This window comes from Phacochoerus africanus, chromosome X, assembly GCF_016906955.1.
Source record: "Phacochoerus africanus isolate WHEZ1 chromosome X, ROS_Pafr_v1, whole genome shotgun sequence".
Taxonomy (NCBI): domain Eukaryota; kingdom Metazoa; phylum Chordata; class Mammalia; order Artiodactyla; family Suidae; genus Phacochoerus; species Phacochoerus africanus.
The window spans coordinates 34,357,378-34,374,793 of NC_062560.1; the positions used below are offsets into that span (position 1 = coordinate 34,357,378).

Genomic DNA, 17,416 nt, shown 5'->3' on the forward strand with positions numbered 1-17,416 from the left:
TGTATTCTTATTTTCCATGCCATTTCTTGCTTGCTGCTTATGCGATCCTTTTACTCCTATAACCTTCTCATTTCTCATCAAGTTTCCACCTTCTAAAGCATTCTTAGGTCCATACAGCATCCCACTTGACAGTTTCTTGGCTTTAAACTTTCATCTAGATATAAATGCCAAATCCATACTTTTACTCAAGATGTTTTCACTCTATGCCCTCATTTTCAACTGCTTGCTGTACACCTCCACTTTGACAATCTGCTAACTAATCCACCTCATTATATACTTTTTATATCTTTTCCTTGTTCTGTTTTTCATTGCTGCTATTATTCATTCCTACGATGCTTTAAAAAAAAACCTTTTAACATATATTTCATCTCATTGTTTCAAGACTAGTTTGCAATAGAAAGTTGAGTATTCCCTAATAGAAAGGAGAAAATAGAAAATCAGAGAATGTAATTGAGATATGGGTAAAATGCTATAGCGTTTTATCAAAGTGACCAAGGATACCAGCAGACCTGGAACTTCAAGAATGGTGGAGCAAGAAGTTTTATTAATCTCTTCCTCCTTAAAAATAATGAAAACGATGACCAAAATTGTCAAAATGAAAATTTTCAAATCTTCAAATTAAAGTCTTCAAATGGTCTGAGGAGTGTTTACTCAAGAAGAACTCTGAATCTTGGTAAGAGCCAAGGGTTTTGTGGCATTTTGACTTGGCCTCTTACTATCTTCCTCTCCTCAGCTACACAGCCTTGTAACCATGGTAGGTATGAAAATCACAACATGGCAAATAAAGGAAGAGGTGGATTGAGTTTAGTTCTTCTCACAATTCCCATCCCCAGAATGTTGTCACAACTTGACCTTTTTCACAGCTCTCTAGAAACATCCCACCCCATGAGCAAGGGGTTGTTATCCTATGACTTGTCTCAGATATTCCTTTGATGGAAAGGCCCTATCCTCAGGACATGTGCCAAAAATACTTAGCAGTTTGACATTGTAGTTGCCTGAAGCTACAATAACAATTGTGGCCAGCTAGAGTTTGCCCATAAACTTGAAAGGAAGATCTGGGAAATGAGATGTCCATAGAGGATTTTAAAAGCTCCGACATATCCCTAGGGAACAAAGTAGGATAGATGCATGTGAAGAGTTGCACACTTGCCCAAGAAAGGCCTGAGAGAGTGCCAGATTTTTCATCTCTGGCTGACTAACAGAGAGGTGATGTGTGGGCTGGAAATGAAGGCTAAGATAGAATTGTTTTGAACTATCTGAGTGCTGAAAGTGTGCCACAACACACATGAAGTGTGTTTGACAAAGAATAAAAGATTGACTCTTTGGGGCATGTAAAGAAACTTGTGACAAATTATAGTCATACCTAAGAGATAATTGGTTCTGGTTCTAGACCACTACTGTAATAAAATAAATATTACAGTGAAGCAAGGCACATGAATTTTTGTTTCCCAGGGCATTAAAAGCTATGCCTATATTTATACTATACTGTATTCAATAGAAGTAATCAGTAGCATGATTCTAAAAAGAACAGAGACAGAGGAGTGGATCAAGAAGAGGTGGTACATATACACAGTGGATTACTCAGCCATTAAAAAGAACAAAATACCAGCATTTTTAGCAACATGGATGGACCTAGAAATTATCATGCTAAGTGAAGTCAGCCAGACAATGAGACACCAACATCAAATGCTTTCACTGACATGTGGAATCTGAAAAAAGGAGAGACTGAACTTCTTTGCAGAACAGATACTGACTCGCAGACTTTGAAAAACTTATGATCTCCAAAGGAGACAGTTTGAGGGGTGGGGGATACACTGGGGTTGTGGGATGGAAAGTCTATAAAATTGTATTGTGAAGATCATTGTACAACTATAAATGTAATAAATTCATTGAGCAATTAAAAATAAAAAGAACAGAGAGTTCCCATTGTAGCTCAATCAAGTTAAGGACCATTTTTGATTTTTAATTCAATTCTGTTGTTGTCAGAAGCATACCATGTGTGATTCCAGCACTTTTAAATTTATTGAGGTTTCTTTTATGTCCCAAAACATGGTCTGTCTTGGAGAATATTCCATGAGTGCTTGGAATGTGCCAAAAGGCACTCATGAAAATCCTACAACTAACATCATACTTAATGATAAAATATTGAATGACTTTCCCTATGGTCAGGAACAAGACAAGGATTTCCACTCTTGCCACTTCTGTTCAACATTTTACTGGAAGGTACTAGATATAGCAATTACTTAAGAACAAGAGATAAAGGCATGCACAGTGAAAAGGGAGAAATCATCCACTAAATATCCTATCCAAACTAATAAATGAATTCAGAAGATTTATTGGATATAAGATCAGTATACAAAATTCAGTCATTTCTGGATACCCAACATAGTGTCCATGAGGATGAGGGTTCGATCCCTGGCTTGCTCAGTGGGTTAAGGATCTGGCATTGCCGCAAGCTGCGGCATAGGCCGCAGATGCTTCTTGGATCATGTGTTGCTGTGGCTGTGATGTAGACCACCAGCTGCAGTTCTGATTCGACCCCTAGCCTGGGAACTTTCACATGCCACAGGTGCAGCCCTAAAAAAAGAATCCTGCTGAGACAACTCTATAGTCACATACAAAACAAATATATTTGAACCCTTAACTTATATGTAAAAATAAGTTCAAAAAAGATCATAAACTGAGGTTTAGTACCTAAAACTGTAAAAATCCGAGAAGAAAACTTACAGGTAAATCTTCATGGCCTTGGGTTAGGCAATAATTTTTTTAGATATGACACCAAAATCATAAATGACAGAACAATACATAAATTGGACTTCATAGTTAAAATGTTTGTGCTTCAAATGATACCTTGAAGAAAGTGAAAAAAGCACCCATAGAATGAGAGAAAATATCTACACGCCCTATATCTTATAAAGGCCTTGTTTCTAGAATATATAAACATCACTTACAATTCAGTAATAAAATGACAGGTAACAGCTTTTCAAATGTATGAAGAGTTTGAATAGATGGTTCCCCAAAAAGGATATGCAAATGAACAATAAGCACATGAAAAGATACTCAACATTATTAATCATTACGAAAATGCAAATCAAAATCACAATGAGATACCACTCCACATTCACTAAAAGGACTGTCATCGAATAACAAATAGAAACTTTGAGAGAAGACATAGAGAAATGGGAGCCATCATGGATTGTTGGTGAGAAAGAAAAATGGTATAGCCATTTTGTCAGGTTAATGTAATAACCAAACACTGTAGAAACACACTGGTACAGCCACTTTGGAAAAGAGTTTTGGAAAGCCGTAATTTAAAAGGTTAAATGTCCCATTACTGTATGTCCCAGCAATTCCACTCCTGTATGTATATCCATAAGAAATTAAAATCTGTATCTACTCACACACTTAAACATGTTTTCATAGCGGCATTATTCATAGTAGACAAAAGTGGAAACACTCTAAATTTCCATCAACTTACGAAAGGCTACCTACACAACATGGGGTTTTCGGACAATGTAAGGCCATCATCAATGAAAAGAAATGATACACTGTTAAAAAAAACTAGTCACAAAAGACCACATGCTGTATGATTTCTGTGAATTGTTCAGACAACAGATCTCTACAAGGACAAAGTAGATTAGTGTTTGCCTGTGCCATGGGGGGATAGCAAGATGTAAGTCACTAAGGTTGGATTTAGCCAACCAGAGTTGTGATCAAATGCTGCTTTAATATTTATATTCTGTATTAATATTGACACAGAAATTCATTGAAATGGTCCGTCTCTTGTATATCAAATTGCATAAAATTCTGCATGTTCTATGAAATATACTCTGATTCTCTAAGCATCAGTGATCTTGCTCCAAGTAGCAACAGAAAATAAACATTGTTCTTTTAGTAGAATCATTTCTTTTGTTCTATTTTTCATAGGTCTCAGATTTTTCTTGTATGTACTGTTTATCTGGTTTGCTTTTCATTCTTTCTTTCTTTCTTTTTTTTCTTCTTTTTGTCTTTTCGGCTTTGCTAGGGCCACACCCGTGGCATATGGAGGATCCCAGGCTAGGGGTCAAATCGGAGCTGTAGCCGCTGGCCTACACCAGAGCTACAGCAATGTGGGATCCAAGCCATGGCTGTGACCTACACCATAGCTCACAGTAACGCCAGATCCTTAACCCACTGAGCGAGGCCATGGATTGAACCTGCAACCTCATGGTTGCTAGTTGGGTTTGTTAACCACTGAGCCATGATGGGAACTCCTAATTTCTGTTTTTGAATTGTCATTTCTAGGTATCTTCAGATCTTCCAATGGTGTGGGGAAATCCAGAAATCACCATAGACCCTGATAAGGCAACTCCATATATTCTATACCTATGCACCTGGAAACGTGGTGTATTCACAGGTAACATGATCATTAATAAAATGTTAACTACCATACTGGGAAAGATGCATGATGAGAAGAAATTAAAATGTAATTTACATTTCCCTTTTCTAATAAATAGCCCAAAGGGAAATTTAGTTTTCCGTTTCGTACACTTAATTGATACATGAAAAATAGATTAAAATCTTTGGTATATGTGAAGTTTTTTTCCTTTCTCTCTAGTAAAGCATTTATTTATACAGATTGCCCTAATGGTCCCTCCGACTAGGAACCATGAGGTTGCAGGTTCATTCCCTGGCCTCGCTCCTTGGGTTAAGGATCCAGCGTTGCCGTGAGCTATGGTGTAGGTCTCAGACACGGCTCAGATCCCACGTTGCTGTGGCTCTGGCGTAGGCCAGTGGCTACAGCTCCCATTAGACCCCTAGCTTGGGACCCTCCATATGCCGCAGGAAGTGGCCCTAGAAAAAGGCAAAAGGACAAAAAAAATGGGATAGAGAGTGAGAAGTACAGAAGAGTAACAGGGAAGAACTGAGAGATTGTGATTCATCAAAGGAATAAGTTGTCCTACTTGGGAGAGAATGAAAGGCCTCCTAGTGGTTGGCTCCTGCTGAGGAAATAATTAAATGCAGGTAAATGGGAGTTTCCGTTGTGGCTCAGTGGAATCAAATCTGACTAGTATCCGTGAGAACACAGGTTCAATCCCTGGCTTCGCTCAGTGGGTTAAGGATCCGGCATTGCCATGAGCTGTAGTGTAGGTCACAGGCACAGTTCGGATCTGGTGTTGCTGTGGCATATGCCAGCAGCTATAGCCCCAATTCAACCCCTAGCCTGGGAACTTCCACATGCCATGGGTATGGCCCTAAAAAAGACAAAACAAGTAGGTGAATGCATACAATTTAGAAGTGTATAAAGCATATATACCCTGGTAGCAATCTTGTGCTCCCTGGAAGTACTAGTTCTAATCCTTGCTTGTCTCAGCAAAGAAGTTGTAGGAAAGGGTCTATGCCTGTCATAGGAGGTGTAGAGAGATGCTCCAAAGGAGAAAGTACGTCTGATTGCCAGTGGTATTAACAAGCAGAAGAGACATTTCAGAATGGCAAGCACAGTGATCCAGTTACTAGCACTGTAACAGAATATGCTGTGAGTAAAGAGCCAACCTGCCTACCCCTACTCCCTGCTTCTAGTTGGCTTGAACTCACATGTCACCATAGTTATACTCTTAGCACCTTCTGAAGTCCCCCATCACTTTTTGGACATTTGGCTTTACAGAGCCCATTAATACTTCTCCATGTAATAGGTAGATTTTGAGCTTGAGTGAGCCTATTGCAAGCTTTTGAATAAAATATCATATTTTTGGCCATGTTTAATATGATTCTGAAGATTTGAATTGATTTTGAGAAATATAATTTTTTTTCATTTAATCATCAAATGGCATTACTAATGGTAGATTTTCCTTAGTTTTAGAGTTTTAAATTGTCTTTTGTAAAGGGTAGCAAACCATTCAGAATTGCCATTGTTATTTTTGATATACATAATAAATCTGAGTTTCCTATTCTGTAAAAGGCAGTGAGGTCTGCTCTGTGTAGGAAGGAATATAAGAGGAATCATAAACTGTAGAGCATTGTTGAATTAGGAACGGTTATGACTCCTCTGATCCATGAATCAGATTCAAAGTTATGGAAATGGAGCTAAGAAGAATTAAATAATCAGATTCAATATGCCTTTTCTTTGTATAGTCACTTTTTGTTGTTTTTGGCAGCCTTTTGGACACCATAAAATTTCAAAACATATTTTCACTGATCAGCATGCTGATTCGAAAGACTTTAGAAGACATTTGGGGAAATTAAAGGCAACTGAGGTTACGCTGTTAAGTAAGGATGAATTAGTAAATATTTCCAGGTACACAAAAGGTTTTTCAGGCTTCATAATTTTTAAAAAATATTTGCAAGACATGGTCATGATTGTTCTTGCCAGGGCAGTTTCTTAGAGTTGAATTAATGTTGCCATTATGATTTGGAGAAGCTGAGCCTTTAAAGAAAGCAAACTCTGTTTTTATTGATATTTACTGTTGGAAGGCTTCTACAGTGTTTTAAGCAGTATAAATGTAATTGCTTCTGAACAGTTGTTAATCTGATAAAATATAAAGAAAACTAGACACAATTTTGGTACATATATGAAAATGTTCCTATTTGTGCTAAAGAGCTATGTCAGTGTGCATATGTCCATCATTGGTCCTAAAAAATTTGTGTGCATTTTCAGTTCTGTTCTCAATTATATAAACAATTATTTGCAAAAAGCCTATACTTTGGAAAGCCTTGGTAAGTATCATAGTTAGAAACAAAGCTGACATTCAACCAATTACACTCCATTTGTTGAAATATTTTAACAGATGCATTTCCTCATACATTGGCAAATAGTCAATTGTTTGAACTCCACTAGACTGTAACTTTTTAAAAATTTTTATTGAAGTATAGTTGATTTATAATGTAGTGTTAATATCTGCTGCATAGCAAAGTGACTCATATATACATATACATATATATTTTTTATTTTTCATATTCTTTTCCATTATTGTTTATCACAGGATATTGAATATAGTTCCCTGTGCTATATAGTAGAACCTTGTTGTTTATCCATGCTATGTATAATAGTTTGCATCTACTAATCCCAATCTCCCAATCCTTCCCTCCCCTACCCATCTACCCCTTGGCAAGCACAAGTCTGTTCTTTATATCTGTGAGTGTATTTTGTTTTGTAGATAAGTTCATTTGTGCCATTTTTTAGATTCCACGTATAAGTGATATCATATGGTATTTGTCTTTCTCTTTCTGACTTACTTCACTTAATATGATAATCTCAAGGTCTGCCCATGTTGCTGCAAATGGCATTATTTCATTCTTTTCAATGGCTGAGTAATATTCCATTGTATGTGTGTATGTATGTATATACCACATCTTCTTCATCCATCTGTCAGTGGACATTTAGGTTGTTTCCATGTCTTGCTGCTATGAACACTGGGGTGTATATATTTTCAAATTATGGTTTTGTCTGGGTATGTACCCAGGAGGGGGATTGCTGGATCATAGGGCAACTTATTTTTAGGGTTCTTTTTGTTTGTTTGTTTGTTTGTTTGTTTTTTGCCTTTTCTAGGGCCACTCCCACGTCATATGGAGGTTCTCAGGCTAGGGGTCTAATTGGAGCTGTAGCCGCCACCCTATGCCAGAGCTACAGCAACGCCAGATCCGAGCCGTGTCTGTGACCTACACCACAGCTCACGGCAATGCCAGATCTTTAACCCACTGAGCAAGGCCAGGGATCGAACCCGCAACCTCATGGTTCCTAGTTAGATTCATTAACTACTGAGCCACGACGGGAACTCCTATTTTTATTTTTTTGAAGAACCTCCATACTGTTTTCCATAGTGGGTGCACCAATTTACATTCCCACTGACAGTGTAAGAAGGTTCCCTTTTCTTCATTCCTTCTCTGGCGTTTATTATTTGTAGACTTTTTAATGATGGCCATTCTGACCAGTGTGAGATTGTACCTCATTGTAGTTTTGATTTGCATTTCTCTAATAATTAGCAGTGATGAGTACCTTTTCGTGTACCTATTGGACATCTGTATATCTTCTTTGGAGGAATGTCTCTTTAGGTCTTCTGCCCATTTTTTGATTTTTTTTTTTTTTTTGATGTTGAGTTGTATGATCTGTTTGTATATTTTGAAAGTTAAGCCCTTGTCAGTCACATCACATGCAAATGTTTTCTCCCAGTCTGTAGGTTGTCTTTTTTTATGGTTTCCTTTGTTGTGCAAAAGCTTGTAAGTCTGATTAAGTCCCATTTATTTATTTTTGTTTTTATTTCTGTTGTTTTGTGAGACTGACCTATACAAAGAAAACATTTGTATAGTTTATGTCAAAGAATGTTTTGCCTATGTTCTCTTCTGGGAGTTTTATGGTGTCTGTCTTATATTTAGGTCTTTAAACCATTTTGAGTTTATTTTTTTGTATGGCGTGATAGTGTGTTCTAATTTCCTTGATTTACATGCAGCTGTCCAACTTTACCAACACCACTTGCTAAAGAGACTGTCTTTCCCCCCCATTGTATATTCTTACCTCCTTTGTCAAAGATTAATTGTCCATAGGTGTTACAGTATAATTTTTGAACTCTAACCACCACAGCCCCTCTCTGGCCTCCTTGGAATTCCCAACAATTCAGCAGCAAATAAACAGTTAACACATGCCTCAGGAGTTTGATCTGTGACCTTTATGATAAGTAAGAGCTGGAATATAGGTTTGTTAATTATTTCAAATACTACCACTTGATACAAAGATAGATATTATATGGTTCCTGCCTCCTATGAATTCATATTTGGTGGTGGAAATAGATTTGCATAAATCATCACAATATGCGGTTCATGCTGGTATACCACAAGCTGAAACATGGCACTGAGGAGCGTAATAGTGGGAAATATTAATTCTAACAGTGAGTATCTGAAAGGGCTTCTAAGGGGATAATGGGTTTGATCTGGACCTTGAAGGATGAACTGGGATTTTTCAGCCACTATGTTGGGGAGGGCATTTTAGCAGAGGAATCAGTCTTATTGAAAATACGGAGGAGTTCCCGTCATGGCGCAGTGGAAACGAATCCGAGTAGGAACCACAAGGTTCCGGGTTTGATCCCTGGCCTCACTCAGTGGGTTAAGGATCCGGTGTCGCTGTGAGCTGTGGTGTAGGTCACAGACACGGCTCAGATCTGGCATTGCTGTGGTTCTGGTGTAGACCGGCGGCTACAGCTCCAATTTGACCCCTAGCCTGGGAACCTCCATGTGCTGCAGGTACAGCCCTAAAAAGGACAAAAGACAAAAAAAAAATACAGAGAAGATACTTTCTGTAAATAATGAATAGAGGAGTGTGTTTGGAGTGTGTGTTTTTGTTCCAGTACAGAGTGACATAGAGTTGGAAATACAGGCAGACTTTGTTGGAGCGTTTTGTTTTGCTTCTTATTGCAGTTGGAGCCATTGAAGATTTCCAAGGGCATGAGTCAGATAGGAGGTGCAACAGGGGGTGGTTAGATCTAAGAGATCATTTAGGGGCCTTTAGCAATGTTATAGTTGATCAGTTCTCAATATTAGTTTGTCCCTCTTCTCCCAAAAGCAGACCCTGAGAAAAGAGTTTAATTGCAAGTAGTTTATTTGAGAGATGATTACAGGAAGCATGCTGACAGAATGAAGTGAGAGGCCAAAGGGAGAAAGTCCGTAAAAAGTAAGCTTGATATCAGATTACTGCTGAGACCCGAGGAACCTTACTGGGTACTTTCTAAGAGAATTGTCAGGCTGAAGGGTGAGGAAATTGGGGTAAGCATCCTCTCGCTCCTTTCCCTCAGTGATTAAAATCTGTTCTTAGGGCAGATCCCCATGGCAGTGATCCCCACTGGAAAAGTTATAGGAAACCATTGGTGAATATGGGAACTGTCTGAATAGGGGATTTTCATAGGGGCACTGAGTCATATGTGGCCTATACTAAAGTAGGTGTCATGGTATATTGATTGGTAGGTAGAAATGTTGAGAAATGGATGGATTTGGAATTATCTCAGTAGCCTACAATATGTTTCAAGTCTGCCATGTGGAGATTTAAATTCAAATGGCTCTCTGGCTGTGGAACAAAAAGTTAAGGTTGACCATTCTACGTGAACATTAAGGGCAGACCAAACTAGCCAGTGATAGTGGGTTAAAAAACAGAAGGGAAGTATCAAGAAAAATCAAAATGAAAAGGATGCTGTAGCAGCTTGGGTTTCCAGGAAATCCAACTCTTGAGATGGGAGATTAACATATAGGACATTTATTAGTGAATGTGTTATGATCAACACTTGTGAAAGGAAAGGTAAGAACGTATACTAACCAGAGGGAAAAGCTGCTGCTGTGTTGTTCAGTCATTGAAAGTAGACTACATGTGGAAAGAGGTTGGATCTTGGGTAAGGCTTTTTTTTTCCCCCTCACAAAGTGATGCCTAAAGAAGGCTGACCAAATATGGTCATCTTCCAGCATCTTTCCAGGTAGCAAGATAAATAAGTCCTTCATTCCTGAAAAGGAATGTGTTTGACACAACATTGTGTCCACCACAGTTGCATTTGACGAAGATGGAATATGGAGAGGCAAGTGAGAAAGGAGAGTCAAGTGTACCTCGGATAGTAAGCACCTCTAAGGAAAGTGACAGCATTAACTGTGAGAGAAGCGGTTAGTGGGATAGATTGACTAGTTAGGGAGGGAAAATCCAGTTCTATCTTGATTTTGAGATTATATTTTTGTGTCAGTACACTTCAGAAAAATGGAAAAATATTGAATCAGTCAGCTTAGATATGAAAACACAGAACCTTAAAGGAAAACAGACACACACACACAAAACCACATAAACAAAAATACCATATGTAAAGGCAAAAATGTATTAATGACTAAATGTATTAAATCATAGGCTGTACAGTAGAAAAAAAATCGTATTGGGGAAATAACAATAAAAAAAATTTTAAATCATACTGGCTTAAGTCTCTAATAACCAGAAAATGGTCATTAGAATGTGAAAAGCTAATATTACTGTTCATGCCTACAGGATTAATTTGTAACAAAATATAGAAATGCAGTAATGGCTTGTGGCTTATTTGTAGTAGTGAAATGTGCAATTATATTTCTATTTGTCTCAAATAGAAACTTGATTTTTTTTTTGCACAAGACCCATACATGGATGAAGATGACTTGGCCCTAGTAGTTAGCATATACTTTAGTAACAGTAATCCTTAAATTTATTTTGATTGCAATAAAATACGATTTACAAATACGATTTAGAGATGGCTATAAGCATTCATGTTCACAGCATAAAGCAACTCACTCCTAATACAGCACTAAGAAAATAAACTTGTACATGTAAGAATGAAGGTTATACAATTTGATATAACCTACACATCATTTTTTTCTAATAGTTTGCTCCATTTGCTCTTTAATAATCTGCATAGAGCACCTACGTCTCTGGCATAACTGTTCTGAGTTTCTTATGAATATGTCATTCTAATTGGCTCAGTGCCCTCCAGCTTGTGAATATCAGGGTCATACTATAATTTTAAAAAGCAAATTTTAATAACAACAAACATGACTGTTTAAAACTTGTAAGGATACCTCTAGGGTCCCCTTTCTATGAAGAGAAGTGAAGAGCTATGGAGCTAAATAATTATTCGGGGGTTTGGCAGTCCAAAAATATAATGTGAAACCTAGCCCCCAAACCATACAAGCCTGGGTTCCTTAGCTGACCATTTCGTTCTCTGATCCCTAATTATGGCTCTGAAAGGCAAAATTCTAGGCTGCCCCAGAGTAGCTCATTTCCCAAGACAGATACCATTTCCAGTGATGCCTCAGTGCAGTGGAGTCCTGCTTTCTTAGCCTGTGTGTGTTTTCACCTTTAAATTTCCAGTTGAAAAAGGATGCTCTGAACATCTCTTCTAATGTATTGTAGCAATGATGATCCCTTGATATCTTCAAACAGCTTTTATCTTGTTGTTAACTAGTGCAGTTCATTTTTTAAACTAAGTATATGATTCGTAATGATCCCTTTTGAACTTAGCAACAAGGAAGAAGTCTTTAGAAGTTCTTTGAATCATTAATGACATTTATTTGTGACCCCCCAAAAAGGAGTAACTGGGGAAACTTGGGTAGTTGGATATCTTATCTTTGTCCATAGAGTTGATAGAAATTCAACAGAGAAAGACAATACCAGGGATTTTTTTTATTGAACTGTAAGTCGTTTAAATGTATTAACAAAAATCAGACTGAAATAATATCATATGTTGATCATGACATGGTGGCCTAAAATGATTTCTAAACATTAAACAAAAATATTTTCATACCTAAAACTAATACAATGTTATATTTCAGTTTTCTCTCAATAAAAATTTATATTTAAATTTTTTAAAGAATATTTTTATAAAGCATTCACTTAGAGTGTCAAGTATTTAGATGTTACAGAACACTACATGGACACAGTTCAGTGCAGTCATTAAGGTGCCTCAGTTATTTATTCTACAGTAGAAAACTAAATGCTGAGAACCCACATTTTAAGATGATTTCCAGACATGTTGGTAAATTTAGTCCTTATGCTGAACATTCATCATAAAGTAGTCTTAAAATTTTCTCTTATATTCATGACCCTTGACAAGCTGATAGCTCCAAAAAGTAGGTAACAATGGTCGTTTTGATGTAGCCTACAATTACTTTGTATTTTTTCAGCAGCAGCCCAAAGTGCCTTTTCACTTGCTAAAAAGTGGTCATATTCATTCAGTTCAACACAACTGTGAATTATAGCTAAGATTTATTTCTGCAAATTTGCATTTCAGAGGTTCTTATGCTAGAATGAGATCTGTAATAACACTGGCACTAGAAAGCCTCGTCCCAACAATTGCAAACAAGTTTTTTGTCAGCTTTGCTAAAGACTTTAAAAAATTTCTTTTCAATAAACTTCTACTTAACGTCAAAACAAAATATTTAATGTGTGCATAAAAAGTTCTTATACTAGACCTGTGTTTAAACAAAATAGTTTTTATAGCTGGCATCCCACTACTCTCTCATATCCAGAAAGATATGTATCATCAGTTGCCATCTTTGAAGTACAAATTCAGTTCATAATTGAATTTATAATATTGTATGTGATGTGAAGCCTGCTTGTCCTGTGTATTTTCAGAATGTGATGCTGAGAAAATGTAGTGCTATTTAAATTTGCATGTTTCTTTTAGAGTTTGGGCAGTATATTCATTGTGATGGCAAAATTGCCTATCTTTCACTTTGCTATTTCATATAAAGGAACATGTTCAGAAGTTGCCTATGACTTCAACCTCCAATTACATCATTCTCTGGTTGTGTGACCTTGGTGATATACTTAACTTCACTGAATGTCAGGTTTCTTCCATGTAAAATATAGATATTTAATTTTTCAGGGTCGTTATGAGCATAAAATGGGAATACATGAAAAGTTCTCATTTAGTAGGTGTTCAATTACTGCTTATCACTCCTATTTAATATACTCACTCCCATTTATGAAAATTTCCTAACATGATATGGATGTATGGGAGGATTTAGGGCTTCTTTTGTCCTTACTGTCTTCTGGTTTATCTCATTGAATATGCCAGGAGGGTGCTTTCAAAAGCTTGGCTGAAACTGATTTTAGATCCTGCTGGCTTGTTCCCACCTGTGCTACAGGGCGTGCATTGTTATAGAAGTGTAAGAACCAATTAAATGCCGCTGGTCTTTAAAAACAAGTGTTGGCTGCTCTGAGTGCCATAAAGCATTTTCACACTCTCTCAGATAAAAGAAATGGTTTGCAAAAGGGAGCCTTCAGGCACTGCAGAGAGAATGGATTGGGTTTGTTTGGATCCTCTCATTTCCCTCTGGGCTCTCCTCTTAGCTTTCACCATCTCTCCTTTCCCAGGCAGCCTCTACTCTGATGTTTCCTGAAAGCTCTAGCCACCTGCATAGTATTACCCTTGGGAACTTGTAATTTTAGACTTGTTCTTCCTGTCCTTGACCCTAAAATCATAACCAATATTAACTCTAGTCTTAGGATCCACTCAGATGACTGCCTAGAGATAAATTTTCACGTGTTAGTAAATCACTGACTGATGACATACTCTGCATTGCCTGCCTTTACGCAAGATGATCTGTTCTTTGAGTGCCAGGCTAGCACTGACCTTCAGACCAATACAGCAGCAGGTATCTGGTCACTATCAAACAGAAGAAGCAATACATTTCAAAATAAAATTATTTCTAAAATATTTTAAATATTGCTTAGTAGTGCAATAACAGCAGTGCAGTAAAACACAATAACAAGAATGAGGTGCAAACTTGGAGAAAAGCATACATTTGAAAACTGCATATACTCTGTCAAGCTGAAATATGATACTTCCCCAATTCCAACATTTGCCGTGGAGCCCACATTCAATTGTATAACATTCACTTATAATTGTCGATCATATATTAGAGACATAGTTCTCCCTGGGAGTCCAAGGCAGGCTGTAAATACTCTCTTGAATATAAATTCATGTTGCTTTTGGAATAAGGATCTAGTGGCTTCTGAATCCACCCATGATATTCTGGTTAAAATCTTTATATTTGAGTTTTGAACTACTAAGATATATCTATTTTGTTATATATTATATATATTGTGTATATATATATGTGTGTATATATATATATATATATAATTATTGATAATAAGATAAAACGTTATCTCATTTCCCCAACTCTTTCTCTCTTCCCTCATCCTGTGTATGTATGCGTCTGTGTGTGTGCATCCTGTCTTACTGGTCCAAAGAATTTGTGTATTTTGTAAGGAGTTACAGTGAACTGTAATTATGACTTGGCAAATTGTTGGCTTTTCTCATGTAGAACATTTACGTAAGAATTTCAGATAGAGGGATTTGTTGTCAATAATTTATTCCTACATTTTAATGAGAACTTTCAAATTGAAAACACCTTCCACAGATGCTTTCTAATATGTGAAGAATTAAATATAACCTGTTGGAATTAAGAAGGTTAGAAGATCCTTATGAAATTCTGAAACTTTAAAACTTTTCTTCCTGTTAAATATTTTTTCCTAACATGCAACTACTTCAAAAAGTTTTGTGGAGTTGCCATTGTGGCTCAACAGAAATGAATCTGACTATTTTCATGACAATGCAGGTTTCATCCCTGGCCTTGCTCAGTAGGTTAAGGATCCAGCGTTGCTGTGAGCTGTGGTATAGGCAGCAGATGTGACTCAGATCTGGCATTGCTGTGGCTGTGGCGTAGGCCAGTGGCTACAGCTCTGATTCAACCCTTGGCCTGGGAACCTCCATGTGCCACGGGCACAGCCCTAAAAAGACAAAAGAAAAAAAACAAGTTTTGTGAGTGCTGGGGAACATTTGCCTCGTAATAATCAGCACTTTTATATAATGTGATCTCCTCCCTTTTTATTGCTTGGATGGGGCCAAAAGATGCTTTTTAAGCGAAAATTCATTTTTATGTCATGCAGAAATTAATCATACAAATAGATTGAAAATAAAATGAAAAAAAAATGAGGGCTTTAAGTGGAGGCTCAAGAAGCTACCTTCAAATTGAAGTAATCCAAACAAATGTATAAAAAATTATATTTGATATCATGGAAACATGCATGACTTTATGGAACTAAGGAGATATAAATAAAGATTTTAGATAGAAATATAGATAGAAAGAAAGATAAAAGTCTTCTGACTATTTAAATATGATGGTTCCACTAATAATCCTCTATTAGTTATATTGTGTATGACCTTGCTTAGTGCTAGAAATATATTCATTGGTGGCTGTGAACTTCACTTAAATATCCTGCTTTTACAGCATTCAACTTTGGGATGACATTTCTCAATTTCTGTCAATATTCTGATTAGAAGTGGTGGGTATAATATCTGAAACACACAAACTATCTTTCATCAGTTTTACTATAGTATAATTGACATACCATAAGTTGTACATATTCAAAGTACAGTTTGAAAAGTTTTAACATATATATACACCCATGAATCCATTGACACAATTCAAATAATGAATATATTTCACCCCACAAAATTTCCTTATGTCCATTTTTAGACCTTTTGCCTCCCCTCCTGCCCAGTGCCACCCTTGCCCTGGACAATCATTTATCTGTTTTCTGTCACTTTACTTTCATCTTATAGCATTGTATATAAATAAAATCATGCATTATGCACCCTTTTTTGGCTGTTTTCTTTTGTGCAACATAATTATTTTGAGATCCATCCACACAGTGTATATATCAATAGTTTATTCCTCTTGTTATTGAGTAATAGTCCATGGAATGCCTATACCACAATTTGTTCATCTATTTACCTATTGATGGGCATTTGAGTTTCTGCAATTTTTGGTAATTACAGATAAAACTGATGTGAGCATTCATGTATGTCTTTCTATGGGCATAAACTTTAATGCTTCTTGGATAAATAACGTACATGTAGGATGCCTGGATAACATGGTAGTTGAATTTGTAACATTTAAAGAAACTGCCAGACAGTTTCTCAGAGAGATTGTTCCTTTTTCATTCCCACCAGCTGTGTATGAAATTTCCTCTTGCTCTCCATCATTGACCATACTTAATAGGGTTAGTCATTTCAATTCTTTCCATTTTAATTTGTAGTGCTATTACAAGGTGGTTTTAATCTGTATTTCCATAATGAATAATAATAAATTTTGAGCATCTTGTTATGTTAATTTCTGCTGTACAGCAAAGTGACCCAGTCATACATATATATACAAATTCTTTCTCTCACATTATCCTCCATCATGTTCCATCTCAAGTGACTAGATATAGTTCCCTGTCCTATACAGCAGGATCTCATTGCTTATCCACTCCAAATGCAATAGTTTGCATCTACTAACCTCAAACTTCCAGTCCATCCTACTCCCACACCTTCCTCCTCCCCCTCCCGCTCAGCAACCAAAGATCTGTTCTCCACATCCATGAGTTTTTTTCTTTTCTGAAGCTAGGTTCATTTGTGCCATATATTAGATTCCAGATTTAGGTGATATTTGTCTTTCTCTTTCTGACTTAACTTCACTTAGCATGAGAGTCTCTAGTTCCATCCATGTTTCTGCAAATGCATTTAGTTCTTTTCCATGGCTGAGTCGCATTCCATTGTGTGTATATACCACATCTTCTTAATCCATTCATCTGTCAGTGAACATTTAGGTTGTTTCCATGCCTTGGCTGTTGTGAATAGTGCTGCAATGAATAGGGGTGCATGTATCTTTTTCAAAGAAAATTTGTCCAGATAAATATGCCCAGGAGTGGAACTGCTGGATCATACAGTAGTTCTGTATTTAGATTTCTGAGGTATCTCCATACTGTTTGACATACTGGGTCTACCAGTTTACATTCCCACCAACAGTGAAGGAGGGCACCCTTTTCTCCACACCATCTCCAGCATTTATTATTTGTTGACTTGTTAATGATGGCCATTTTGACCAGTGTGAGGTGGTAGCT

At 36.9% G+C, this 17,416-nt stretch overlaps 1 protein-coding gene across 1 annotated transcript in view; it reads left to right on the forward strand.

Annotated features, from left to right (window-relative positions):
• Window positions 1-17,416, forward strand: part of CFAP47 (cilia and flagella associated protein 47) — a 443,526-nt gene that overhangs the window by 288,598 nt on the left and 137,512 nt on the right. Inside the window, exon 51 of the mRNA XM_047764176.1 lies at window positions 4,285-4,396. Within this exon, the coding sequence (XP_047620132.1) occupies window positions 4,285-4,396 (112 nt within the window). The remainder of the gene's footprint in view (window positions 1-4,284; window positions 4,397-17,416) is intronic.